Source organism: Miniopterus schreibersii (genome assembly GCF_964146895.1).
Source record: "Miniopterus schreibersii genome assembly, chromosome: 19".
NCBI classification, from domain to species: domain Eukaryota; kingdom Metazoa; phylum Chordata; class Mammalia; order Chiroptera; family Miniopteridae; genus Miniopterus; species Miniopterus schreibersii.
The window spans coordinates 19,368,551-19,386,618 of NC_138119.1; the positions used below are offsets into that span (position 1 = coordinate 19,368,551).

An 18,068-nucleotide genomic window follows, 5' to 3' on the forward strand; every position below is an offset into this window, starting at 1 on the left:
GCCTCCTCCATCATGTCGGCCAAGAGGGCAGAACTGAAGAAAACAAACCTGGTAAAGGAGAGAGAGCTGGGCCATGTGGGGCTTCTGAGCCCCCACTGGACGGAGATGGGGTGGGCGGGGTACAGAGACCGCCCTGATGAAAGCTTGGCTTCTCTTTCTCTGTTCTGAGCACGAAGTAGCCTCTCAGCCTGGAAGGAGGGCGGGATTGATTCCTGGCCTTGGGCTGGGAAGGGAAAAAGGCTCTGCTCACTCCCTCGGGAACACACAGTACCGAACCGCACCCCCAACCACTCCCAGGGCTGTGACCCCGCACAGGGCCCGCGTCTAATGGGCATGTCTAAGGTGTATACTAACTTTATTATATAAATGATTATTACTCCCACTATACAGATGAGGAAATGGAGGCCAGAGAGACTAAATAACTTGCCCAAGTTGACATGGCCAGTAGGGCAGACAGCTGAGGTTAGGACCTGAGTCTGTGCTCCTCAAATTGTACTTACATGGCTTCCTTAGAGTTACCATAAAGTGCTCCCCCGCCCCGGCACCCCCAGCAGGGAGAGGGCTGCCTGCTGAGTGGGCAGGCGGATGCTCATGGGAGATGTGTAACTGCAAGACAAAATCAGGTGCTGGGGGACATGTAGGCCCGGGCTCAAGCACAGATGGATGGGCAGGGCCGGGTGGGGGGTACTCCTGCGAGAGCCGGGGGCCGGCGTGGTAACCTCCTCGGTCCGGACGCCTGTCCTGAATTCCAATCGCCTCTCTACAGAACAAGAACTACAAGGCAGTTTGCCTGGAATTGAAGCCAGAGCCGATCAAAGTAAGAAGCTCCTTTGAGTCCATGCCGGCAGCCAGGCCTGAGAGCCATGGGGAGGTGACCTGGAGTCAGGGGTCATTTGCTGTTGCTGGTGGCCAAGACCTGTCCCAGGTGCTGGGGGTACATTAAGAGACAAACAAGCTCTCTGCTCTCATAGAACACCACATTAATAACTAATGGGCTAAATGCATAAATAAGAAAAAATTCAGTAGTGTGCTATGCAGAGAATTAAAGTAGGGAGACCTGATGGAGGTCTGTTGTAGACTGGGGGTCAGGAAAGGCCTCCCTTTGAGCCAAGATCTAAGGAGGAGACTCTGGCCACTCAAAGACTGAGAAGAGCACTGTGGGCTGAGGAAGCAGCTGTGCAGAGGCCCTGAGGCAGGGGTGAGCCTGGCGGTTCAGGGTCAGAGAGCTGAGGCCCAGTGGGCCAGGAGGGGAGTGGAATGAGATGAGCTCAGAGAGAATTGAAGGGTGGAGGGCACTGCTGTGCATGTGGGGCCACCAGCTCTCACCTGTCTACCCTGACCTGGAGGGAGGAACAGAAACTCGGGGTGATCTCTTCTGCCTTATCTACCCCACACCAGATTTCCAATACCCTGTGTTTCTGGTTTCAATCAACAGACATATGACTACAAAGGAATTAAACCAGAAGGGCCATTTACCAAACCAAGAGGGACTCAGGAGCTAAAGGTGTGTGTATGAACCCAGGTGGCAGGGGTGGGATCACCCCAGTGAAGGGCAGGGGGAGGGAGAACGGGGGCCGCTGAACAACTTCCATGGGGTATAAACTTTGGGCATCAGGCCCGGTGACTCCATTCTCTCTGGTTCTTTTGGTTTGTTTCTTTTAACTTTATTGTGAAATAATTTCAGACTTACAGAAAAGTTTCAAAAAATTCCATAATGAATTCTTGTATACCCTTCACCCAGATTCCCCAAATGTTGGCATTTTATCGTAGTTCTCTCTCTCTCTCATACATGTATGTATTCACACATACACAATATATATGTTTCCTGAACCATATGAGAGCATGTTTCTCTAAAATTTCCTAAAAACAAGAACACTCTCTTACATGGCCGCAGTAAAATTATCCAAATCTCAAAATCAGAAAATTAGCATTGACACAATACTCATCTACAGCCCTTATTCTAATTTCAACAACACTCCCCAAATGTCTTTCATAACAAAAGAAAAAACAGCCTCTCTGTCTGGGACCCAACCTAGGATCGCCCGTCGCATCCAGGCTCCGTGTCTCTTTAGCCTCCTGTCATTCTTCAACCTCTGTCTCTTGGGACACTGACATTTTTGAGGATTATAGACCATTCGTTTTGTAGAATGAGCCTCATTTGTGGTTATCTGTACATTTTGGGGCGATCAAATCACGGAAGTTTCGGAGGCGCCTGCTGCCTGGACGTCCCACTCCCCTGTGTTCTCAGTAGCACCCTTTCCTCCCTAATGGGAGGTGCGTCTCCCGCCCCTCCTCTGTCCACACCCTGGGGTCTTTCCTTTCCTCATGTGCAGTTTCTTTTCCATCTAAGACATTTCTTTATCCCCCCTTTCCCCAATTTTATGTCCTCAGAATGATCTCAGGGAGGTGAGGGAAGAGCTGAAGGAAAAAATGGAAGAGATAAAACAGGTAACAGGATGAGACCCCAGAGCTTGGAGGTAAAGAGCAGCGTCCAGGAAAGCGTGGGGCCTGAGCCAGGGGGAATAGAAGTGGGATGGGAAAAGCTCTCGGACGGGCTCAGCCCGAGTCCCCTAGAGCAGTTAAGTGCCGGCAGCTTAGGATACCTACTTCTGGTTTGATGCTCAAGCCCATGTTTGGATGGTAAGGATTCTCTAAGGTGCCTCATGGATAAGGTTGGGGAAATGTAACTTTAGTGACAGAGAGGAGCTGATTGGAATTTGGGGGCAGTCAGGGACCAGTTCAGTTCTTCTTACCTCCCTTGGGCAAGCTGCAGAGCAAGACCTCTCCTCTTGTTTCTTTTATGGGACCACCTAGAGCATCCTTCCAAAGAAGGGGAATGCTCCCGCGAGAAGGTGTAATCGAAGCTGCCAGATCTAAGTTGTACCAAGGCTGGTGGTGGTGGTGGTGACTTTATGTTACCTGCACCCAAGTCCCTTCATTGACCCCTTGGGAAGAAAGTGGCTTCAATGGGCCGTTATTTGTCCATTCCTTGAGCTTGATCCAGCTCACTCCAGCAGAGCAGCTGTCGCCCTTTGCTTAAAATACCCCGGAGATTACTCCACAGTCAGTAATATGCTCTGTGCCTTTCTCCCTTGTTAGATAAAAGACGTGATGGACAAGGATTTTGATAAACTCCAGGAATTTGTGGAGATTATGAAGGTAAGCATTTACTGAGCGCCTTTCTTGGGCCAGTACCATACTAGGATTTGTGGAAAGAGATACCCCAGACTCTATTGCGAATTAACACGTAAACAACAAACTAAATGATAACTGGGTATCAGTTAATTAAGAGTTTAGAAAAGTGAGTAATGAAGGTGGTCTGTAATAACCAGGAACATCCTTATAGAGAAAGGGAGACTTCGGCTGAGCCTTGAAGGCTACATTGGAAACTTAATGCAAATCTTACCAAAAGCCCAGTAGGACCATTTTTGAGCTCAACAATCACTAGGAGGATTATCTAGATTCTAGAATCGTGGTTCTCAGACTTTGGTGTGTTGCAGAATCACCAGCACAAATAAACAAAACAGAGCCCAGGTCCTGTTTCGATGGGACTTCCAACCTTGGATTTTTTTCACGTTCTCCTGGTGAAAGTTTGAGAGCCATCAAGGTAGAAGCATTATAGGCAAAAGCAGATATCTGTAAATTTTCAAGAGTTGTAATTGCCCCTACTCAATATTAAAGTGCATAATAAAGGCACAGTAATCTAATTAAGGTGGTACTGCCCGAGGATACCCCTGTAACAGCCTCTCTGCCGGGGTGCAATGAGAATACCTGTGAGGATTTCTGAAGTTCATATGCCCAGGCCCCGCCCACGTGATCAGGGTGGGGCACAGTTGCTTAAAGCTCCGAGTGACTGTGATGTGATGCTCGCCCCGGTTTGAGGACCATGTCCTCAGCACTGCTGCAGTAGTTACTCGCCTTGGCTGCACATTGGAATCGCCTGGACTGTGGGTCTGACCTGCCCCCTTCGACCCAGGCTGCACCGGTGACAATTACATCAGAACCCCTTGGGATGAGGTCCAGGGCCAGTATTTTTTAAAGATCCCCACATGATTCCAGTTTGGGAACCCCAGCCCTATACAATGTAAAATACGATGAAGATGGTTTTTGAAAGGCCAGAGAGACAGAAAGGATTATGTAAGTAATATTAACATCGCTTGACTGTATGAAGAAAAGACTTAATTCAGCTAACTCTATAAAATAACATGGTCTACAAAGTGAATTTAAATACTAAAAACCAATAAGAAGAAAACATATATAAGTATTTAACCAGATGTTCTAAGCATAAATAGAACGGGAGAAATCACAAAGGAAATGTTGATATATTTAACAACAAAAAATTTTGAAACTATAACAGAAAAGCACCATAAACAATTAAAAAGCAAACAATGCACAGAAGAGAATATAACTAAAAAAAACAAACAAACATTAAAAGAGTTTACCTCGTGGGTAATAAATAAATGCAAATGAAAACACTGATTAGATAAGTGTCACATTCAAACAAACTATTTATGACAATTACAGAATAGGATAGGAATGCTCTTGTACTGCTGGCCAGAGTTCAGGTTTGTACAGAACTGAGAAAGACTTAGACCGTAGGTATTAAAAAGCGTCCAAACCCTTTGACTTATCAGTTCCACTTCTCAGAGTTTAACCTCTGAGAACAGTTAGAAAAACTTGGAAATAACCACAAATTTACCACTAGATAAATAGCGAACTAAATTATGGAATGCCCATATAATGAAACTTAGGATCTGTCAGAGACAGTTCAGAAAGAGTGCTTATAATGAGAAGTGAACCAAGCAAGATACAAGTCACGCACGCGGGCTGATCTCAACTAAATGGGAAACAATAGGTAAATGAACATACAGGAAAGAGACTGGAAAGAAATATACCAAAATGGTTATTGTTGTTTCTAGGTGATGATCATTTTTTCTTTTCTATTCTTCCGTGTTATCCAGATTTTCTGCAAAGGGCAAGTGTTATTTCTGTAGTGAGACGCGAACAGCGAGCATTCTGTTGGTGGGCAGGGCTGGGCCTGAAAGGCACAAAGGAGGCTATTTCGGGCGCAGGCACAGCTTGCGCACAGCGTGGAGGCAGGAGGAACATGAAGCGGATCGCGGCCTGTGGGGAGATCAGTCATAAAAGGGGGATCTTTGGGGGAAACTGTGAGAAATAAAACGGAAGGGGCGCCCAGGCGGCGGGTAATGAAGGCTGTTGAAAGACACGCAGGCAGGTTGGGACTTGGCTGTGTAAGCAGCAAGGGGCCTCTGGAGACTGTTAATCAAAGAGCATGCAAGGAGCAGCATTTCAGAAAGCTGAGCCAGTCGGCAGCTGTTTGCAAGGTGGCCGGGGCCCCGGGGAGCAGGGAGGGGTCGTCTGGAACAAAAATATCCGACAGGAAGCCGCAAGGGGCTGGAGGTGAAGAGAGCTGGGCCAGGCGCAGGAACTGAAGGGGAGGGCGAATGGGAAAGATGCATCGGAGGAAGAATAGCATCCTTGGTGACCGATTCACGATGGAGAATGAAGGAGAGGCGAGAATCCACGATGACACCCAAGTTTGCATCTGTGTGATTAGAAGAAAGTGGTGACAATGACAAGGGTAGTAGGGAAACAGAACCGATTTAGAAGAGACAATGAAGAAGTCACTTTGGGACATGAGGCCTTTGAAGTGATGGGGAGACTTGTGAGAATATGGGATGTTTTGACTCTGATTTTTTGGACCCAGGGCAAGTTTGACTTCAAGGATATTTTGACTCTACTTATGAATACAAATATTTTATTCAAAATTTATAGCAACATTTAAAAATGCTTTCCAAGAAAGTACTTTTTGAAATAATCTCCACCCAGACAGTATGATTTCTTAGTGTGTGTGTGTTTATTTTCATTTAAAATAGTACAGAGCCCCTTTTTCTCCCCAATCACACAGTATGATTTCTTGATCAAGTTTTTACTGCCCTTCAGTAAACTGTTTCCAGATCTTTCACTTTTTTAATTAAAATTATTTTCCTTTAAGCTAATTATTTTTAGTTTATATTTTATGATGTTTGATCCAACCCTGTTATGTCGATAACAAATATTGTCTCTGATACTATCTGCCATCTCAGAATTTCTTTTATGACCACTATTCCTATCCAGTTTTCCCAGGTCAAATGTATAGATCTAAACTTTGCCGAGAAGATTTTACTATCCTTTCAGTTCTTAGTAAATAATAAACGTGAGGTGCCGTTTGAGACACTGTCAGTTTGATGTTGTTTTGACCATTTCTGCCAGGAATTGGGTAAAAGATGGAGTGAACAAATATACAGTATCTGGGTGCGTGGCAGGGGTCCAAACGTTGGAATCAAAGTGTCTTTTGGGGGGTGTCACATAATTTGTCTTCTAGGTTCTATCGTTTTATAGGCATAGAACTGAGGCTGATAATGGTTTCATCCAAGTGTGAGTTCGGGTAAAACAGTTCCCGGCCTCTGACTCACCTGGAGTCTTCGGACAAGCCCCTGATGGCTCTACCTGTTGCTCAGCCTCAGTGTGGAGTGGGGGAGGGGAGGGGGCAGCCCGTGTCATGACACCCCATAAACCCCCTTACCCAAGGCCGGTGAGGATTCCGAGGAAGTAAGAGGCCAAGGTGTGACCTCTGAGTGGTTTGCGGAGAGGCAGGAGGAAGGGACCTCAGAGCCCTTCGCGATGTAGATTCCAGCTTTGACTTCTCTCCTGAAGGAGATGCAGAAGGATATGGATGAGAAGATGGATGTTTTAATAAATATACAGAAGAACAACAAGCTGTAAGTACAACCTGCACCCCTCTCTCCTCCCTGAAGAGTCTCCCCTTCCCTTTGCTCAATGCCCTTGGGGTTCAGAGGACTCTCAGACCCTTTGAGAGGCTGTCTCGCTTTCCGTGGCCCCCTGGCTTGGAGTCAAGGCCTTCCACGGCCACCGTGCCATGGGTGTCTCCTTGTCACGTTGGAAATTGTCTCCCCAACTCCGCCCCTGCCTGACTCCCAGTCCCCTTAGGCGGGGCCCAAAGGAGCTTCAGGAACTCGGGCAGGTGAGAAAGCCTGACCCAGACTCGCAGATCCGGCTCAAGAAGCTAGAGGAAGCTGACGGAATGGCGTTGCCTGTTCACAAGAAGAATATGGCACTGCAGAAACTCAAAAAGGACCCGCTGGACTCCCTTCATCAATGTGGGACCTGCTACGTGAGTGAAGCCCAGCCCCACGCTGCTGGGGAGCTGCGCCCTGGGCCGCTCCTCCCTCTCGTACCACAGGCCCTAAGGGGACTGGTTTCACCATCCGCGGCCCGGCAGGCCCTGGAGCCTGAAGCCCTCTCTGGGGTCTTTCCCTCTAGGCCTGGGGAGATTCCTAAGTCATGACCAAGTAGGGCTCAACCCTGGATGTGCCTGACCCCCAAGTGCCACTGTATTGTTCTGTCCTGTCCCATAGCAAAACCTGACGAGGTGCCCAGCAGTCTGGCCGTGTTGGGCCAGGGAAAAATGACCGATCTTGTGCCGTTTCTGTCCTCTGCAGGAGAAATGTATGTTGTGTGCCCTAAAGAACAGCCACAATCAGGGGTAGGTAGACCCATCCGAGATGTGCCTTGTCCCAGCTGGTACCCTGTCATCCCAAAGGCAGGGGCTCAGGGTGCATCGGCCTCAGCCCTCAGCTGTGCTCATGCAGACTCTGCCCCCCTCATATGCTCTCAGTCTTGGGGGACGTGGCACCAGGAGGCAGGACGTGAGGTAGCCCAGCCTGGAGGCTGCTGCTAGAGGCTCCGGTGGGGGGAGGATGCCCGCCGGCCGCTGCCCTGACCCTGCCTCAGGCGCCTGCCTTTCTGCCCGAGCAGCAGAAGACGCCCACACCAGGCCTGGGCATCCTCCTCACCCTTGGCATCTGGAGCTGCATTCTGATGTATCTGTGCCTCGACTTCTATGCGATTAAGGACACGCCTCCAACTTGGCGCCGCCGCGAAACCCACCAGAGCTCCGCTTCACCCTGTCCCCTCTCCTGAGCTGCACAGTAGAGGCCTGTTGCCCCTTCCACGCCACCCCGCCCCAGGCCTGCCTCCACCCGGATTAAAGCTTCCTTGAAAGCCAAAGGGGTTGTCGCCAAACTTGCGTATGCAGAGTGTAACTGTCTTTGTTCTAAATCAGCGTGCTTCTGACTCCAACCCCTCCTCCTGCTTCCTGGTGGATTAGTGGGAAATTCTATCTTGGTCAGCCTTGGGGTCATCTCCCTCCCCACTGCCTCCCTCCACTCCATCTTGTTCTGCAAGGGTCCCAGGTCAGATGCCTTTCTATGTGGCCATGGGAGACACCCCCACTGCCCTAGCTACCTGCCTCCTCAACGTTCTTGGCTCCTGCATTACGTGTATTAGGGGTGGGGGGGCGGACCCGAGAGCTTGGGGTAATGTGGGGAACCTCTAGGCCCAGGGTCTAGCATGCAAGAGGACTCAGGCCCAGTGCCGAGTGGGCCCCCCTGGGCTCCGAGGATCCACCCTCCTTACACTTTGGCCGGTTTCCTCCCTCCTCCCCACCAAAAGGACACGCATCCCTTCAGAGGCCTTAGGCCATTGCAAAGGTGGGGAGGAGCCAGTGACCTGCCACAGGGGCACTCTGTCATGCCCCAAATCCTCTACCTAGGGAAGACAAGGCTTGGCTGCTAGCTCGAAGTGAGAATTAAGAAAGGTACGGAGAAAACAGGATTTCAGCGAACAGCCCTGCCCTGGGTGTGATTCTTGGCTCCAGTTTGATGGAAGAGAAGCTCATGGGCGCTCATATTTTATTTCACACCAGCTCTTGCTTGTATCATCTCTTTGCCAAATTGGCTGCTTCAATTTTTAGACTTTTAGACAGTCTAGCAAATAACTGAGCAAGTATTTCATGGCTATGTAGTGGTGAGCGATGTACTGAGTGCTTTAGATATACATTTAAAAACAAACAAAACCCAAAAGAAAACAGGCTGGCCCTCAAGGAACTTATAGTTTTAAAGGAGATGGTAAACATTTACATTACAAATCTGGACCATAAGTAAGGCAAATAAGTATGTGATGAAAGCAGGAATGGGGCAGGAATGGGGCAGGAATGGGGCAGGAATGGGCCAGGACAGCCCTGTGCAGTTTCACTGCTGCTGTGGCAGCTGGTGCCTGGAGACAACACAAGATGCGTCCCTCTGGGCCAAAGTCCAGGCACTGGCTGGCCTGCGTGCCTCTGGGAGGCTCTCGGGAAGAATGCTTCTTTGCCTTTTCAGCTCCCAGAGGCTGCCTGCATCCCTCCACGGCCCCTTCCATCTTCAAAACCAGCAGTGCCAGTCGAGTCCGTCTCACTGGGCGTCACTCTGACCCTGGCTCTCCCTCTGCCTCCTGCGCCCACTTTTAAGGCCCCTGTGAGCACGTCGGGCCCACCTGGAAATGCAGGATGGTCTCCTTACGTTAAGGTCAGTCGATGAGCAAACTCTTTCCTCTTTGCCATGTGACATAACATAGTCACCGGTTCTAAAGCATAGCATCTTCAGGGGTTGTTAGTCTGCCTATGACAGGGGACTCCTCAGACGCTGTCCCCTGACTCCCAAACCCCCAAACTCTTGGGAACACTTCCTTGCTCAGTTCCATGCTGTGGTGGTTTTCAAATAGGCCACAAATTCTTTGATACTCTTTCAAGAGGAGCCGAAAGCCTCTCCCTCTGAGGGAGAGTTAGACACAGTGACTTCTGTTGAATAGAATGTGGCAGAGGTGATACTGTGTGACTTCTGAGACTACGTCATAGAAGACATGGCGACTTCTGTCTGGCTGTCTCTCTCTGACGCTCATTCCACAAGGAAATCTGATTGGGCAGAGTGGGTTGGGTATCTGCTTTGGTCTGATCAACAGGGTTCTGTGGCACAAAGAAGGAGGGGGTATGTAGGTTGGGGAGACACCCCCCCCAAGAGGCTCTGTACACAGGACAGGAATAGTATCTTTGGCAGAAGAGACAAGATTAAGTATAATTCTGTACCAGGTGAGGTGACATTGAGACCGATAGAAAAAGCACAAGCTCACTAGCAAAGCTAGTCCACATGCAGCGTCAGCAGGAATGGCAATGACGGGCCGTGGCTCCCCGAAGGTCCATGCCCAAGGACAGATGCGACAGCTGCTGGCAGCCAGGCAGACCTGTCCCCTCAGCACACACACTCGTCCTGCTGTTGCCTCTGAGTTGGATGATGTGGAACCGGGGCACGGGGGAGCTTGGGAAGGGTCAAGGGCCAGGGACGGCAGAGACCATTGCCACGAGTCCTCGGGCTTGATAAGCATCGCAGAATCGTTTACACAGAGGAGACTCAGCACTTCAGCTCGGCCTGGCAGCTCTGGTTCCCTGATGGCCTTGTCTTAGTTCCTAAAACTGTCATCTGCTTAGCTTTGAAAACACATCGGGGTCAATGTGGCCACAAAATCCAGTCTCAAGAGCCCTCATCAAGTCTCCCTCATCTCATGAGCCGGTCTGAATACAGGTCACAGCCACATATGTCCATTTGCAGACATGGTCTGGGATGGAAATCCGGACAGTCAGGAGAGTCCCCCTCTCACCCCTAAGCCTGCTTGGTCCTGGAGGGACCCAAGTGGGAGGAGTCCCCTACTGACGCCCTGGGACCCTTCAGGCATGTCCACAGTGCTGAGGCCACAAGTCCTGGAGGGGGTCAAGAGGGCCAACACATGAATCACCCAGGGGAGGCAACAGAAGTTCAGGCACCAAACATTTCCTGAGCACCCACCAAGGGCAGGGCTCTGACCTCCACGCTCAGGATGCAGAGGACGCAAGTGCTGCCTCTAGAAACCGACAAGGTTACCACCAGTGAGGAGGTGGGAAACTTCTCTGAGTGGCCAAGTGGCCAAGCCGTTGAGTTGTGTAGAGGCAGAGGGCAGTCCAGCAGGGACGATGGGGGCTTCGTGGAGGTGAGAGAATGAGGGGAGCAAAGTCAAGGACATGGGAATGTGAAGGGCACATTGGAGACCTTAGGATAAAGGTTTACAGGTAGGGATGGAAAAAACAGAAATCTAAGATCAGGTCAGAAATGCAAGGTCTTGAATAACAGGTTGAGTTTGGATGTGATCCCACAAGTACCGGACACTGGACAAGATTGTTGAGCAAGGGAGGGAGTTGGCGTGGAAAGCAGTGGTGGCGGGCCAAGTACCTGGAAGAGGTGTGCACGGTGGATTCCAGGTTGAGAAGAAACTAGTCAAGGGATGTAGTTCAGGATCCAGGTGCTAAGAGCCTGGGTGAGGGTGTGCGTGGGATTTGGGGGAGTCAGGAACGGACACTGGAAATGTTATAAAGACTGCATGGGAACTGGCGGCTTGTTTGTCATAGGAGAGACAGAGAAAAGTCAAACTTGAATGACTAAGTGGTACCGATGTCAGAAATAGGGAATGTTAGCCAAAGTGTCAGGGTAGTGGGCAGTAACTGAATTCTTGTAGTCTCTGCCCTTAAGTAACTCACATCTCTTCTCTCACCGTCAGCTCCTCTTTGATGGTCCTGGGAGCCATCAAAGACGTGTCACGGAGGACGTGATAGAGAGCCCAGTGAGCTTGTGCTTTTTCTGTGGGTCTCAATGTCCCCTCATGGAGAGTGGAATTTTACTCAACCATGTCTCTCTGCCAAAGGTGCTATTTCTGTCCTGTTTTTAGAGCCTCTTGGGGGGTGTCACCTCAACCTGGGCCCCTACTTCTCCGTGCTACAGAACCCAGTTGATCAAACCAAGATGAGTATCCAATCCAACTGGCTCAGGCAGGTTTCTTTCCCTGGGAATTCAGAATTGGAATTTGGGGAGACTCAGCTGACCCCCAGAACTGAGGCCTTATAATTGGGAGCTAGAGAGGCATCTGCCACTATTGGCCAAAGAAGCAGAGAAAGCTTATCTGTAGAAAAAGAAAACCAGTTTTCAGAGAGAAGAGTGAAACGAGGAAGCCTGGAGAAGCAGCAACCCACACAGTTACAGAGAGGAGGCTGTGGTCTGATGCCAGCTCAGCCTTCACTGTGCGAGAGCCCCAGGCTTGGACTTCAGGGCCCGGGTCTGTTAAAGCAAAGTGGCTCTCAGTTAGCAGCAAACAAGCCTGAACTAAGGAATCCTGGAGACTGATCCAATCTCTTCATTTTACAATGAGATTCTGGGGCCCAGAAAGGTGCCGTGAGGTGCCCTCAGCCACACAACCAATTTGAAGCAAAGCCAGGACCCAAAGCCAGTGTTCTGCCCCCAGGCCCAGTGCTCTTTGCGCCCTTTGCTCTGTGGCTTTCTGAGGCCGGTGGCACTTGCCAGGGTAAGGAGGTGAGGTGGGAATGCAGACTTCCTGTCGGCTGGATTGCAGTACAAGTCAGTGGTGTGGCCGCAGGTAAGTCGCTTACTGAGTCATCTGTCTGAGACTCAGTGTTTTCATCTGGAACGTGGGGATAGTAACACCTAATTCATAGGGGGCTGTGAGGGTTAAGTGCGAGTAAATGCAGAGGAACTCAGGTGTTTTTAAAAATGCCGTGAGTACACTGATGATGAGGTCAGAGCTGCCTTTCCTAGATTAAAAGGCCTTCGAAACTCAGTGTCAGTTTCCTGACACCTTGACTAACTCCAGTCACGCCAAATGAAATGAGTCTGCTCTACTTTAATAAACAAATGACCTATAACTGTTTGGAGAGGAGGAAGGGTGTGCATATTAAGAAATTGAATAATAGGAAAATACACAAATGGTATGGGGATTGGGACTGGCAGTTCTAGACGACAGGATGGGTCCCTTGTGACACAGCATCTCACTCCTGTGACCTGAGTGTCCCATTCCCACAGCGTGGGCAGCTGGCTCTCCCCAGCTCACCCACGAATAACAGGTGCTGCAGTCCAGGCCCTGACCCAAGCAGTCACCGGAGAAACATGAGGGTGAGTCATTTGGCAGCAATCAGGTGGGCAGGCTGGGCCCCGGAAGAGGCCAGGCTGTGTCATCCGTTCCATCACAGCCATGGGCTCTGTCATGGGCCCGCTCACAGCTTCCCTTCTCCCGGGTCACAGGCCGCAGCCAGCCCCAGAAGGTGGGTGAGGATGGGCTCAGGCATCTACCAACCCAGATAGGACCCCAGACCAATCTCTCTCAGCCTTAACAGGCCTGATTACACCCATTTACATGGCGACAGGCTACTCACCCACCTTCCTAAGGGGGGGCCACACTGACTGGCTCCAGAGCCCCCTATTGCCTTTCTGTTCCAAGCCTTCAGTATTTCAAATGTGATTTACCCTCCTGTATATGTGACCAAGGTGACCTTCAGAACTTCTGTTTATATTAAAATGCAACCAAACTAAATTCAATCTCCAGAACTGAGATTAAAGAGCAAGCGGGAAAGCCCAAACCTGATGATCACAATACAGGACCCAGAAGGTGGAGAAATGCCTTTAGCAGGTGATGGCCAGCGTTTAAGCAGAGGCTCTGTCCATTTGAAACTTCAGTATTGATATCGGCTTTTAAAAGTGGTGACAAAGAAGGTTTTTGTTTTTGTTTTTTTATGAGTGATGAGTTTGTGGAGAGATGAGCAGCTCCTGGATGAGTCTACTTAGTGCAATTTGGTGAGACATATCAGATGCCTGAAAGAAGGAAAAATTACAGATGGCTGCCAGGTTTCACTACAAGGGTATTCATCAAATCATTTATAACGTATGCTTAAAAATCAAGAACAGCGTAAATGGACACCAATTGGCTACATAAACTATGGCACACCCATAAAGTGGAGTGCTCAACTGTCACAGAGTAATATCTTGGTGAAATACATTTAATGCCATCAAGAGACATTGATGATACGATGTTAAATGAAAAAACAAATTATGAAACAGTGTTAGAATATAATCCCATTTTTCGTAAAGTGTGTGTGTGCACAGAGAGGCATGCATGAACTAAACAGACTGAAGAGAAATACACAAGAATGCCAGCGGTGGTTTTCTCTGTGTAGTAGGCTTATGACAGATTTTTCTGTCATTCTTTGTGCTTCTCTATCATTTCTAATGTTTCTATGATGAACATGTGTTATTTGTATAATAAAAAAACATTAGTTTTTTTAAAGGAACAGATAGATGGCCCAGGAAGGACCCTTCAGACTGGAAACACAGTCAGCTGAGAATGCTTTCTGATGGGAAGCACCTTAGACCTTTCTGTTTCCTGGGAATGAAAGGAAGTAGGAAACACAATTAAAATGCTTTTGTGTTTATAGCATAAGTGATTCTGATTCAATATACATCTTCCCATCATTTCCACCAGCATCTCTGCCACCCCACCCCCCTCTCCTGGCTTATTAGAATGGCCTTGGCGTGGAGGAGGAGTCCCCTACAGGCTGCTCTCAACAAGCCAAAGTTGTCCTGTTAAAATGTTAGCTAGATCATGTTGATCTTATGCAGAACTTTTCAGTGTTTTCCCATTTCTCTCAGAGCAAAATCCAAAGTCTACAGATTGCAAGGCCCTACAGGATCTGCCCGGCCACTGTCACCTCCCTCCTCCCTCTGCCCCCAGACACATATTGTCCCCCCCTTTCAGGGCTGCTGCCCCACGGGCTCCCTGCTCTTCACACATACCATGTTCACTCTTGCCCCAGGGCCTTTGCTCTTACAACGTTCCCTCCCATTTCCTCAGCTCCCTCACATCAAAATTACCTTCTCAGTAACACGTTCCCTAGCATTCTATACAAATAACAGTGTCCTTACGCCTAGCATTCCTTATCACCTTTCCTCTTTTATTTTTCTCTCTAGCACACTTATCACCAACTTACATGCCATATATTTTACTTGTCATTGTCTGTCTTTTTCTACTAGGCTGTGGGCTCCTTGAGAGCAGAGGTTTTGCTTCTGTCACTGCCTTATCTTAGGGCAGTGCCAGGCGTGTGGCAGGGGAGAAACACTCCCTGAAAGGACACATGAATATAAGGATATTAACCATATACTGGGCACTGCAGACTCTGTGCTAAGAGCTTTATCTGCATTGTTTCACTTTATTCTTACAACAGTCTATGAAGTCATTCCGTCTCTTATTCTATGAAATCATTCTGCCTATTTTACATACAGGCTCGGAGAGAGAAGGTGATGAGTCATCTGTCCAAGGTCACAGAATTAGTGGCAGAGTTGGGACCTGAACCTGGCATTCTGATTTCAGAACCTATTTCCTCTGCACTCTTGCTTCTCACAATGTGGATCCCAGCCCAGCAGCATCAGCATTATCTGGGAGATGGTTAGAAATGCAGAGTCTCAGGCTACATCCCAGACCTGCTGAACCATGGCCAGCATCTTAACAGGTGACCCCAGTGCCCACTGAAGTCTGGGGAGCAGTGCACTATATGGAACACAGGGGGCCTCACTCTGAACAAGGGGCTGCCCCCAGTCTGGGTTTGTTTGGCCTTGGGTTCTGTACCTGCCCGCTCTCCCCACACCCAGGAGCTGTTCTGTATCTGCTGTGGCAATCCTGAGGGAATGCTGAAAAGGGTCTGGCGCAGATAGCAAAACCTTTGGCTTCCCAATTCAGCTGCCCCACAGGCCTCCAGGGCAGAGCCAGAGTTTCCCGTTGATTAGTGAAAGCTCAGTGCTGGCCTCTGTCCAGGAGCCAGACCCGTTGTGGACAGGGTTGCTTCTCTTTCCGGGAGGAGTCTCTCAGTTTGCCTAGGCAAAACCAGACCTATTCCTCTCCAAAGCATGTGAGGAGACCCGCTGGCATCAGAGACGCAGCACTGAGCCTGGAGTAGAAGATATTTCTACTTGACACTCAAGCACTCAGGCCAGGGAGGCTGTTAAAACACAGAACAAAACCTACTTTCAATTAAATTATTACTGCCTGGGAGCCCACCCTGATACCCATTTTTATCACCAAGAGCTATTTTCAGACTTGGCATTTTTGAGGAATGGGCCTGGAATAAAATCAGAAATCCTCACTCCCAGCCTTGCCCAGGCCTGTTAAAAACAAGAGTACCTATAAACCCAAGTACTATGCAAAAGCCAATTATAAAAACACACCAGCAGATGGCGCCGGGCCCCCATCAGTCCCTGCCCACTGTTATCTCCAGAAGCAAAAGCGGCAAAAACCAGCAAGAAAGGCCATCAGATGAGACTAGAGTCCACACCGTGGCTCCCACCCTGGCTTCGTCTTCGGAATATTGTGGGAGCCTGGGACACCCCTGATTTGTGCCTACAGGAAAGCCAGTGGTCCCCCACATAATGATTAGGTCCAAAAGGCCACCCCCAAATCCAGCATTTGGAACTCACGATGAAGCGACTTTCATTCACTCCTTTATTTACTTAACCAGCAGGTGTGGAGCATCTACTGTGAGCCAGGCGCAGAGCTAGACCATGCGTTTTCCCATAAAGTGGTGCTGTAACGATAGATTCGGAGGCTAGGCCCCAAAAGCCTTTTAAAGCTTTAATATAGACAAAAGAGAACTGAGACCATTTTCTCTTCTGGGGTCAGAGAAAGGGCATAGGGGAAGGACAGTGTGGAGGAGGGGAAGGAACGTGTGGGAAGAGGGTCCTGGGGAAGGAGGGAAGCTGGGTTCTGACCCCTGCCTGCTGCATATAAAACATCGGGCCTTAAAGGTTGTCTTGGGCACTTTCCCATTGCTCTTTCTGGACCCTGATTGGGACTCATCTCCCCAGAGCCTTGGGACTGCGTGGGGTGCGGCCAGAACTCCTGCAGCACAGGGCAGCCTGCCCCTCCCATCGTGGCTACCATGCTCCCCAGTTCTCTATCCTCCACGCCCCAGCGCACTCCCATGGCTCCCACCATGCAGCTCTGTGTTGGTAGGACATCATTTCATTAAACTAATGCACCCTCGTGTGTGACAGACTGGCCCTCCCAGGAATGTTGCATCCTTAAGAGTACCCACATTCCTCTCTAATTCCCAGACAATTTCAGGCTGTTTGTGTCCCGGAGCAAAGCCTGGGGCTCTGCCAAAATCAGAGGAGCTGGCAGGAGGGATTTCTGGGAGTGAGGGTCATTGGCAAGTCAAGGATTTTTCAGGTCATATCTCTGAGCAGTTTTGAGTGTGACAGTGACTTCATGTGTGTAATTCAGTATGGACGAGGCCAGAGTGAGAAGGTCACTTAGGGGAACAAGGACCCATTACAGGGCTGGGCGTCTGAGAACCGCTGAGGCAGGAGTAAGGGCCTCAAGGCGCCGGGGCCTCGCTGCAGCAGCTGCAGGCCAGGCTCTGCAGGGCCACCGCCCGCCAGCCTCCCCGCGCCTCGCCTGCCTGCAGCGTTTGCCCCGCAGAACAGACACGCATGGCCCTCTGCCCATGCGCAGCTCCCTGCAGGCGCGGGACCTGCGCAGAACGTGCTGCCTTGGTTGGGGCCGGGGCCTGAGGCCTGCGGGCTGCGGCTCTCCTCCAGCACCTGCGGGTGAAAGGTGAGTGCAGACTAAAGGGGCAGGGGAGGACACTGTGACATGGGTAGGACAGTTGTGATGGGGAGGACATTGTGACATGGGTAGGACAGCTGTGACAGGGAGGACAGTTGTGGTGGGGCCTTCGCCAAGGCAGACCCCTTCATTGCAGCCCCAAGTGGTTGTAACAGTGGCACTTGGATCAGCCAGAGTTGTCCCTAGGGTGAGCCTCGGGCACTCTGGACACTGCTCCCCTCTTCAGCTGCCTCGTGGGCCTCCCAGAGGCCCCAGTTGAGAAGCCCACCGCTTGTTATTTCTCTGACAGGGGTGCTGGCTGTGCAGGGGGTGGGCCAGGAGGGAGGAAACCTGTTTGTCCCCCAGGCCTTGGTGTGGTCCCGGGAAAAGCTGGGCACCTGTCCACACCAAGGAATCGACCGCTGGGGCCACTTAGCTTGGTTCACTGTTTTCACCTCCTGTTGTGCCTCTCAAAGTCCCAGCCTCAGTGGTGACAGAAGTCAAACTAGTGGCTCCCTTTAGGGTGGGGAGATAACAGAGGGCCAGGGGAGAGTTCTAGAGAGCTGACAAGATCCTGTTCCTCATCTGGGTGGTGGTGATATGGGTGTGTGCTGTGTGTAAAAAAGTATTCCTCAAACTGCAAATGTAAGATTGGGAAGCTTCTTTGGGAAACAGCGTGGTTGTTCCTCAAAAACTTGCGGTGG

General features: G+C 50.0%; 1 protein-coding gene across 2 annotated transcripts; it reads left to right on the forward strand.

Annotated features, from left to right (window-relative positions):
• Nucleotides 1-12: 12 nt before the first annotated feature.
• Nucleotides 13-8,104, forward strand: TEX35 (testis expressed 35; the record flags this gene model as incomplete). 2 transcript variants are annotated; one of them, XM_081121062.1, is made up of 9 exons in its annotated part: nucleotides 13-75; nucleotides 767-817; nucleotides 1,436-1,504; nucleotides 2,392-2,448; nucleotides 3,100-3,159; nucleotides 6,718-6,782; nucleotides 7,012-7,195; nucleotides 7,524-7,567; nucleotides 7,840-8,104. In XM_081121062.1, the coding sequence occupies 9 exons, from the start codon at nucleotides 13-15 to the stop codon at nucleotides 7,901-7,903; spliced, it is 657 nt and encodes a 218-aa protein (XP_080977188.1). In that variant the 3' UTR covers nucleotides 7,904-8,104. The 2 variants fall into 2 exon arrangements, with proteins under 2 accessions (XP_080977188.1, XP_080977187.1); XM_081121061.1 differs by lacking the exons at nucleotides 13-75; nucleotides 2,392-2,448 and having other exon boundaries at nucleotides 773-925.
• Between the last annotated feature and the right edge of the window lie 9,964 nt (nucleotides 8,105-18,068).